General features: G+C 45.3%; 1 protein-coding gene across 1 annotated transcript in view; it reads left to right on the plus strand.

Annotated features, from left to right (window-relative positions):
- The window catches only part of LOC106601970 (SMG1 nonsense mediated mRNA decay associated PI3K related kinase), a 148989-nt gene that overhangs the window by 121545 nt on the left and 16390 nt on the right, over positions 1–11054 (plus strand). The window contains exons 54-59 of the mRNA XM_082976278.1: positions 132–321; positions 1102–1391; positions 1506–1715; positions 3876–4013; positions 5829–5981; positions 9693–9872. Coding sequence (XP_082832404.1) covers positions 132–321; positions 1102–1391; positions 1506–1715; positions 3876–4013; positions 5829–5981; positions 9693–9872 — 1161 coding nt within the window. The remainder of the gene's footprint in view (positions 1–131; positions 322–1101; positions 1392–1505; positions 1716–3875; positions 4014–5828; positions 5982–9692; positions 9873–11054) is intronic.

Genomic DNA, 11054 nt, shown 5'->3' on the forward strand with positions numbered 1-11054 from the left:
TTATTCCTCTTCACTCCACATTCCATTTCTTTGTCACTTTTCTCTCGGGCTATTCCTTTCTTCTCACTCTCCTGTCTTTCAATTATGTTATTTCCTCTCCTCTCCTGTCTGTTATTCCCTCTCCTCTCTAGATGATTTCCATGGAGGTGCCGCCGGCGTGGCGGAAGGTGGATGTGATGCGTGAGGCGAGGGCGGCCCAGGTCCATTTCTTCCACAGCGGTCCTCACAGACATGTTCTGGAGGAGATCTTCTTCCTCAAGAGACTCCAAACCATCAGGGAGTTTTTCAGGCTGTGTGGATCCTTCGCTCAGACACTCTCTGGTTAGAACACTGATGGCTTTATAGTCTCTGTCAAAATGTATTTTCAATTTAAGGGGCTTTATTGGCATGGGAAACATATGTTTACATTGCCAAAGCAAGTGAAGTAGATGATAAACAAAAGTGAAATAAAAAGTTAAAACCGTAAATATTTATTTCATTACATTAACTTGAGTTAGAAAAGAATAAAGACATTTGAAATGTAATGAAAGTTGTGCTGTCACTCAGCTGTAGAACAGCAGTAGAGGTCAACACCGTAAAGATGCTATCTGAGAGCTACTTTGTGTCAGAGGAAGAAAGGGGGTCTTAGGAAACAACGTTTCATCCACTCTGTTTTTTACATTTCTTTCAACTAGAGAAACGGTTGAAATCCGTACAGATACTTATCAGGATATTATTATTGACAATATATCGTACCGTTTTGACGATCGCTAGTTGTCTGTTCCTGCTTCACAACTCCAGGATTTTCCCTCAGCTTGTTCTCCAACTGTCTAAATGGAGCCAGTTGGTTTTGAGCACCTACGTCCATGGCTGACCTAAACGTGTTTTCTCACGGCTCTCTCTCGTCTCTCTGCAGCAGACTCATAGTGAGCAGTATGTTTGGAACATCGAATCACAATAAAATCACTATGGAATAGCAATCCATATAGAATCGTAGGAATCTAAATATGTATCATGAATGTATTGTATCACGAGGTCCCTGGCAATTCCCAGCCCTATGAAACATTATCTCAGACATTGTATACAGTGACTTTGACCCCCTCTCTCTCTCTCCCTCCCCAGGTACGTGCCCCCCAGCGGCTGACGACCCTCCTCCCTCCAACGGCCCAGTAGTGGGTCTGGGGGGTGTAGGTCTACCAGGGAAGCCCCTGTTCCGGGGGGCTGCGGCGGTGGTAGTGAGCGAGGAGCAGATGACCCGGCCCATCAAGGCGTTCACAGCAGAGTTTGTCCGTCAGATGCTGATTGGTCTTCCCACCCAGACCCTGGGCCTGGCTCTCTGCAGCACCCTGTCTGCCCTGGGCCTGGACCTGACAGCACAGGTGGACGCCAAGGACTTTGGAGCTGACGGCAAGGTAGGAAGGAGGCCGTGGAATGTTATGTACTTGATTGATCAAAATGTTATATTGTCTTCATACATTTTCTGTTCTGTCCTGATGAAGTAAAATGTGTAACTGTTAATCGTCCAGGTGTCGTTAGATGAGCTGTGTAAGCAGACGGTGGTGCAGGGTCTGGGCGCAGGCCGTCTGTCTCAGCTGCTACTGAACAGAGGTACGGTGCTGGCATCCTCCTACGACACGGCCTGGAAGAAACTGGACCTGCTCAGACGCTTGGAGTCCAGCCTGGACGCTGCCAAGGTCTCCCTGCAACGCACCCAGCTACACATCACCATGTTCCAGGTGAGAGGAGGGGGTGTGTGGGTTAACCCTGGCCTATCTCTGTGTATCCCAGTAGCAGCGTGAAGACGTGATATGTCCTAGGACCCTGTGTGTGTGTGTGTGTGTGTGTGTGTGTGTGTGTGTGTGTGTGTGTGTGTGTGTGTGTGTGTGTGTGTGTGTGTGTGTGTGTGTGTGTGTGTGTTAAAAGGATAATCCACTCCCAGAAATAAACATCATGAAACTCATGTCAATTTGGTAAAAGCCTGTGTTGTATCAGTGGGTTAAATAACATGATTTAACTACTAAGGTGTCTGAGAAATCAAGAAATCGTGTAGGAGCGCGTCATAGCTACACTATATATACAAGAGTATATGGACACCCATTAAAATGTGTGGATTCGGCTATTTAAGCCACACCCTGTTGCTGACAGGTGTATAAAATCGAGCACACAGCTATGCAATCTCCATAGACAAACATTGGCAGTAGAATGGCCTGTACTGGAGAGCTCAGTGACTTTCAACGTGGCACCGTCATAGGATGCCGCCTTTCCAACAAGTCAGTTTGACAAATTTCTACCCTGCTAGAGCTGCCCCGGTTAACTGTAAGTGCTGTTATTGTGAAGTGGAAACATTTAGGAGCAACAACGGCTCAGCCGTGAAGTGGTAGGCCACACAAGCTGAACAGGACCTCAGAGTTCTGAAGCTCGGAGCTCTTAAGAATCATCTGTCCTTGGTTGCAACACTCACTGCTGAGTTCCAAACTGCCTCTGGAAGCAACGTCCGCACAGAACTGTTCGTCGGGAGCTTCATGAAATGGGTTTCCATGGCCGAGCAGCCGCACACAAGCCTAAGATCACCATGCTCAATGTCAAGCGTCGGCTGGAGTGGTGTAAAGCTCGCCGCCACTGGACTCTGGAGTGATGAATCATGCTTCACCATCTGTCAGTCCAACGGACAAATATGGGTTTGGCGGATGCCAGGAGAACACTACCTGCCCCAATGCGTAGTGCCAACTGTAAAGTTTGGTGGAGGAGGAATAATGATCTGGGTCTATTTTTCATGGTTCGGTCTAGGCCCCTTAGTTCCAGTGAAGGGAAATCTTAACGCTACAGCATACAATGACATTCTAGACGATTCTGTGCTTCCAACTTTGTGGCAACAGTTTGGGGAAGGCCCTTCCCTGTTTCAGCATGACAATTTCCCCGTACACAAAGCCAGGTCCATGCAGAAATGGTTTGTCGAGCTCAGTCTGGAAGATATTGACTGGCCTGCACAGAGCCCTGACCTCAACCCCACCGAACACCTCTCGGATGAATTGGAACGCCGACTGCGAGCCAGGCCTAATCACCCAACATCAGTGCCCAACCTCACTAATGCTCTTGTGGCTGAATAGAAGCAAGTCCCTGCAGCAATGTTCCAACATCTAGTGGAAAGCCTTCCCAGAAGAGTGGAGGCTGTTATAGCAGCAAAGAGGGGACCAACTCCATATTAATGCCCATGATTTTGTAATGAGATGTTTGACGACCAGGTGTCCACATACTTTTGGTCATGTAGAGTACATGGTTCTGTCACAGGAGATGGTGTGACATCCCCTATCACATTTATTAGCTGTTTTAATACCATTACCTTCACTCCAAATGGCTGTATCAGCCAGTAGATAGTACGGTCATACTTGTTCTAGAACAAGTATATATCAAGTTTATATGGTCATGACAATGTATATATTTCACTTACATGTGCTCAATCTACAGTGTACCAAATTATTCAACTCTGTTTCTCCAAGTACCATCTCGTAATGCTCCCCTGTGTGTCTGAGGAAAGGGTCCTTGTTGCCTCTCTCTGGGTAGCAGAGTTGCACGTTTAGTTTTTACATCTAGCTATCTACTTCACATGCTGATATTGACTTTGGTCTTATTCTGTGTAGCTACGTTTGCTAGCTAGCCAACCCAGAGACAGTATTGCACTGTGGGTTTTGTAGTCGACTTGAGCTGCAACAAATTTCCACATCGATTTTCACATGTTGCTACCAACCTTGTTATAACGACAAAAATTAAATATTCGTTCACAAAAATATTGTTTTCACATATTAGTGTTATTTAACACTGTTTAACACTGTTAATCATAGGAAGTAGTGTTTTGGGGCGGATTATCCCTTCAACCCTGTCCTCTCTCTGTATTCCAGTGGCAGCATGAGGACGTGCTCGGCCCTAGGACCCAGCCTATAAGTGTGAGCCCTCCTCCTCGCTCCATCATCCTCAGTAGTATGAAGAAGAAGATTTACAAACTCAGCCAGGACGAGGCAGCCATCGCTGCTGTACAGGTCAGTACAGTCATCACCAATTGTTATTTTTATTTTTTATTTAACCTTTATTTAACTAGGCAAGTCGGCTAAGAACAAATTCTTACTTACAATGACAGCCTAGGAACAGTAGTTTAACTGCCTTGTTCAGGGGCAGAATGACAGATTATTACCTTTTCAGCTCGGGGATTCGATCTAGCTACCTTTTCAGTTACTGGCCCAACGCTCTAACCACTAGGATACCTGCTGACCAATCCGTCAACCTTGATAGCTAACTAGACCGTTACTCTTAGCTACTCCTGTAAATAAAATGCTCTCTTTCTCTCTCTGGTCTGAGTCCTTTAACCTCTCTGGGACATGTGGGATGCTAGCGTCCCACCCGCTGGACACACTAGTCAACAGCCAGTGAAATAGCAGGGCGGCAAATTCAAAACAACAAAAATCTCATAATTCAAATTTCTCAAACATACAACTATTATATCCCATTTTAAAGATACACTTCTCGTTATTCCAACCACATTGTCCGATTTCAAAAAGGCTTTACGGCGAAAGCATAACATGTTAGGACAGCACCGAGACAAGAAAAACCACACAGCCATTTTCCAAGCAAGGAGAGGCATCACAAAAACCAGAAATGCAGCTAAATTGAATCACTAACCTTTGATCTTCATCAGATGACATTCCCAGGACTCAATGTTACACAATACATGTATGTTTTGTTCAATAAAGTTCATATTTATATCCAAAAACCCCATTTTACATTGGCGCGTGATGTTCAGAAATGTTTTGCCTCCTAAAACTTCTGGTGAATGTGCACATCAATTTACAAAAATACTCATCATAAACGTTGATAAAATTTACAACAGTTATTGAAAGAATTATAGATGCACTTCTCCTTAATGCAACCGCTGTGTCAGATTCCAAAATAGCTTTACGGCGAAAGCACATTGTTCAATATTCTGAGTACAGAGCTCAGCCATCAAAGCAAGCTATACAGTTACCTGCCAAGTTCTGGAGTCAACAAAACTCAGAAGTAGTATTATAAATCTTCACTTACCTTTGCTGATCTTCGTCGGAATGCACTCCCAGGACTCCCACTTCCACAAGAAATGTTCGTTTTGTTCGATAAACTCCATATTTATGTCCAAATACCTTCGTTTTGTTCGCGCGTTCAGATCACTATTCCAAAGGCATAATGCACAAGCCCAAAACCCGAGACGAAAAGTCAAAAAGTTCCAGTACCGTTCGTAGAAACATGTCAAACGATGTTTACAATCAATCCTTAGGGTCTTTTTAACATAAATCTTCGATAATATTCCAACCGGACAATAGCGTATTCATTACAGAGGAAAAAGAAGGAACGGCGCACCTGCGTGACTGCGCAGTAAACAACTCGTTGGTCTCAGGCTTGAGACAGCTCTTATTCTCTCCCCAGTAACAGTAGAAGCATGAAACAAGGTTCTAATGACTGTTGACATCTAGTGGAAGCCTTAGGAAGTGCAAAATGACCCCACAGACACTGTAGTTTGGATAGGCAATCACTTGAAAAACTATAAACCACTTCCTGGTTGGATTTTTTTCTCAGGTTTTTGCCTGCCATATGAGTTCTGTTATACTCACAGACATCATTCAAACAGTTTTAGAAACTTCAGAGTGTTTTCTATCCAAACCTACTAATAATATGCATATCCTACCTTCTGGGGCCGAGTAGCAGGCAGTTTAATTTGGGCACGTCATTCATCTGAATTTCCGAATACTGCCCCCGTCACTGAAAAGTTAATGGCTGTGTAGCTGTTTTTTTATTTTTTTATTGGATCTGTCCTCTCCCCCCTGCAGGAGAAGCTGGCATCACTAGAGGGCAGTATAGAGCAGCGGCTGAAGTGGGCTGGAGGGGCCAACCCTGCCCTGGCCCCGGTGCTCCAGGACTTTGATCTGACCATCGCAGAGCGCCGCGCCCTAGTGGCCCTGGAGAGCCAGCGTACCAGCCAGGTACACCTCCCACGCTGCTCACCATCTGTGTTTACGTCTCTGTGGGTGGGATTATCAGGGGAGGGGGCAGGATGTTTGATTCAGAGTTTCAGACCTATCAATCAATCCGCTGTGGGTGGAACTTTGAGGGAAGGCACTAGATTATTAATCTAGTCAGAAAAAATTGTCTTCTCTTTCAATTTAGTTTATTGTAGCAAAAACTGAATCTTTCAATTTAGTTTGTGGCAAAAACCTAAAAGGTTGTGTTCTGTCAAGTAAACATGGATTCCCTATTGAGAAACAATATACACTGAACAAAAATATAAATGCAACATGTAAAGTTTGTTTCATGAGCTGAAGGAAAAGATCCCAGAAATGTTCCATGCGCACAAAAAGCTTATTTCTCTCAACTTTTGTGCACAAATTAGTTTCCATCCCTGTTAGTGAGCGTTTATCCTTTGCCAAAATATTCCATCCACCTGACAGGTGTGGAATATCAAGCGGCCGATTTAAACAGCATGATCATTTCACAGGTGCACCTTGTGCTGGGGACAATAAAAGGCTGTAGTTTTGTCACACAACACAATGCCACAGATGTCTCCAGTTTTGAGGGTGTGTGCAATTGGCATACTGACTGCAGGAATGTTGCCAGATAATTTAATGTTCATTTCTCTACCATAAGCTGCCTCAACGTTGTTCTAAAGAATTTGGCTGTATGTCCAACCGGCCTCAACCACAGACCATGTGTATGGCGTCGTGTGGGTGAGCGGTTTGCTGATGTCAACGTTGTGAGCAGAGTGCCCCATGGTGGAGGTGGGGTTATGGTGTGGGCAGGAATAAGATATGGACCAACGAACACAATTGCATTTTATGATGGCAATTTGAATGCACAGAGATACCGTGATGAGATCCTGAGGCCCATTGTCGTGCCATTCATCTGCCGCCATCATCTCATGTTTCATTACGATAATGCACAGCCTCATGTCGCAAGGATCTGTACACAATTCCTGCAAGCTGAAAATGTTCTTCCATGGCGTGCTTACTCACCAGACATGTCACCCATTGAGCATGTTTGGCATGCTCTGAATCGACGTGTTTGACAGTGTTTTCTAATTCCCGCCAATATCCAGCAACACACAGCCATTGAAGAGGAGTGGGACAGGCCACAATCAACAGCCTGATCAACTCTGTGAAGGAGATGTTGCACTGCATGAGCTAAATGATGGCCACACCAGATACTGACTGGTTTTCTGATCCACACCCCTACCTTAAAAAAATATAAAAAAGTTTAAAAAAGTATCTGTGACCGACCGATGCATATCTGTATTCCCAGTCATGTGAAATTCATAGATTAGGACCTAATTTATTGATTTAAATTGACTGATTTCCTTATATGATCTGTAACGCACTAAAACATTTTGAAATTGTTGCATGTTGCATTTATATTTTTGTTCAGTATAGAATTGCAGGGGGGGAAAAAAACATTTTAAAATGCAAAAATAATTCAGGGGGAGGACCCACCAGACCCCCTGCAATATTGTGCACTCCCACTTTATACAAAGTCAGGAGGCCATGAATAGACCAACAGGTATGATTGAAGAATGAAGCAGGTGTTAAACATGGGCTTTACTTCACAGAAAGCAGCAGTTCATAACGCCATTGTCAACACTTTAAATCAAATCAGTAGACCAATATCCTTAAGTATCATGACATTAGCTTTTATAACCTTCAATCTGTTTTTTTTTTTTTTTACATATTTTGGACCAGAATAAGGCTCTACTACCTATTGTTCCTGCAGTGAGGACTCAACATCTTCACCGAATGTTTTCATAATTGATCTGAAGAGAATCACAAAAAATCGGTAGTAGCCTACCAGTATGCACATTAGGGAGTAAATGAACAGCTCTCTCAGCGATTCGGTTCACATAAAACATCCGTTCAAATAGAGCTGTTTGTTTTGAACAACCCATCACAAGTCTACACTGACGGGTCACTGGCAAGTCTCGACATGGGCTTCAAATCCTAGTTGAATACAAGCCAGGTATTTTGGTTTACGTGTCCCGACGCGATACCATGAACATAGAACTACGTTGTGTGATTTATGAATAGGAAAGGGATGTATAGGCTGGAATTATTCAGTCAGTCAGACACCTTTTTATAAACTAGTCCGCTTGCTGGTTTGGTCGTCAATCAAAGCACAATACAAAGCCTGTTACCCAACACCCTGGTTGTATAGTCTTATGAAACACACAAGAGAATGAATGAATGAATGTGCCCATTAAACAAAGCCTGTGTGTCCATGTATGCTGATGATTCAACCATCTACATGTCAGCCACCACATCTAATGAAGTCACTGAAACCCTTAAGGAGCTGCAGTCTGTTGAGGAATAGGGGAGCTGCAGTCTGTTTAGGAATAGGGGAGCTGCAGTCTGTTGAGGAATAGGGGAGCTGCAGTCTGTTGAGGAATAGGGGAGCTGCAGTCTGTTGAGGAATAGGGGAGCTGCAGTCTGTTGAGGAATAGGGGAGCTGCAGTCTGTTGAGGAATAGGGGAGCTGCAGTCTGTTGAGGAATAGGGGAGCTGCAGTCTGTTGAGGAATAGGGGAGCTGCAGTCTGTTGAGGAATAGGGGAGCTGCAGTCTGTTTAGGAATAGGGGAGCTGCAGTCTGTTTAGGAATAGGGGAGCTGCAGTCTGTTGAGGAATAGGGGAGCTGCAGTCTGTTGAGGAATAGGGGAGCTGCAGTCTGTTGAGGAATAGGGGAGCTGCAGTCTGTTGAGGAATAGGGGAGCTGCAGTCTGTTGAGGAATAGGGGAGCTGCAGTCTGTTGAGGAATAGGTGACCAGTAATAAACTGGTCCTGAACCAAGAGCTTTATATTTGGTAGAAATCATTCCCTAAGCTGTAAGGAATGTGGTTTAAAAAACCCCAGATGAAGCAACACCTCACCGCCTCTCCCCTATTTGACCTAGATATTTGTTGTGTGTATTGATATGTAGGTTATGTACCATTTTTTAAATGTTTAAGTGTTTTGTGCTTGAGCTGTTCTTGTCTATTTAATGTTGTGTATTATTTCATGTTTTGTGTGGAGCCCAGGAAGAGCAGCTAATGGGGGGAGCCTAATGAAATGCTGCAAAACAATAAGTGGATTTCAACTCTTCGTTAGCACGTTAACGGGACGTGTAAATTCATTCACACCAGACAAGGAAGACGCATCATGCTCTCCCTCCTCCGTGAAAAGAAATTTCAGCGCAGCCAACCACAGTCTACAAAAATGACACCGGTACCGAGAGGCGGGGCAGAGAACAGATTGACAAAACGCCAGTGTTTCTCTGCCATCGCTCACTCTGTGACTGACAGGCGACTGTCCTATCAACACTAGGAGATGCATATCGGTCATTCTAGCGGGAGAAGGCTAAACGGACATGTCTGACTAGTGAATTTAAACTTTTGAATAAAAAGAAGCCTAGTTAATTTATGAAGTAGAAAAGTAGCCGGCTTACAATGTGTTATTTAGCCGACAGACGGCGCTTATGGAAAACCTTTGTTTAGTTCACATCTTTCGACCAGGGTCCTGTTAAAGATAGTAACTGTGTGTTCTTCAAGCCGGGCCCTGGAGAGCTATTTAAATATATATCTATCTAAACTTTATTATTCCCACTACCAGTTCACGTTCCTCAACTTTATTATTCCCAGTACCAGGTGACATTCCTCAACTTTATTCTTCCTGTTCCCAGGTGACTTTCCTGTGCAGTACCATACTGAACTTTGAGGGTCTGCGGATGCGGACCCCTGAGGCCCTGAGCATGGACTCTGCTCTGTTTGAGCTGCTGAAGAGGTGCCAGCAGACCTGCTCCTACGCTGCCCAGTTCAACACCTCCGTCTCCTCCATAGAGCTACAGCTGCTCCACAGACTGGTGAGTACTGACCCCTAGCTACAGCTGCTCCACAGACTGGTGAGTACTGACCCCTAGCTACAGCTGCTCCACAGACTGGTGAGTACTGACCCCTAGCTACAGCTGCTCCACAGACTGGTGAGTACTGACCCCTAGCTACAGCTGCTCCACAGACTGGTGAGTACTGACCCCTAGCTACAGCTGCTGCACAGACTGGTGAGTACTGACCCCTAGCTACAGCTGCTCCACAGACTGGTGAGTACTGATCCCAAGCTACAGCTGCTCCACAGACTGGTGAGTACTGACCCCTAGCTACAGCTGCTCCACAGACTGGTGAGTACTGACCCCTAGCTACAGCTGCTCCACAGACTGGTGAGTACTGACCCCTAGCTACAGCTGCTCCACAGACTGGTGAGTACTGACCCCTAGCTATAGCTGCTCCACAGACTGGTGAGTACTGACCCCTAGCTACAGCTGCTCCACAGACTGGTGAGTACTTATGTATTAATTGGACACATTGAAAGGAAATGCCAGAAACCAGCAGACACTCTGCACTCCAAGCCTAGTCTAGCACACCTGATTTCAAGTATTTTAGCTGGTTGATATGCTGAATCAGCTTAGTTACAACTGGGGTTAGAGAAATCCTACAGGAGGGTACCTCTCCAGGGACAGGGCTGATATAGGGGTACCAAATCCTACAGGAGGGTATTTCTCCAGGGACAGGGCTGATATAGGGGTACCAAATCCTACAGGAGGGTATCTCTCCAGGGACAGGGCTGATATAGGGGTACCAAATCCTACAGGAGGGTATCTCTCCAGGGACAGGGCTGATATAGGGGTACCAAATCCTACAGGAGGGTACCTCTCCAGGGACAGGGCTGATATAGGGGTACCAAATCCTACAGGAGGGTATCTCTCCAGGGACAGGGCTGATATAGGGGTACCAAATCCTACAGGAGGGTATCTCTCCAGGGACAGGGCTGATATAGGGGTACCAAATCCTACAGGAGGGTATTTCTCCAGGGACAGGGCTGATATGGGGGTACCAAATCCTACAGGAGGGTACCTCTCCAGGGACAGGGCTGATATAGGGGTACCAAATCCTACAGGAGGGTATCTCTCCAGGGACAGGGCTGATATAGGGGTACCAAATCCTACAGGAGGGTATCTCTCCAGGGACAGGGCTGATATAGGGGTACCAAA

The sequence above is a fragment of the Salmo salar genome, chromosome 06 (genome assembly GCF_965601325.2).
Source record: "Salmo salar chromosome 06, fSalSal1, whole genome shotgun sequence".
Classification (NCBI taxonomy): Eukaryota; Metazoa; Chordata; class Actinopteri; order Salmoniformes; family Salmonidae; genus Salmo; species Salmo salar.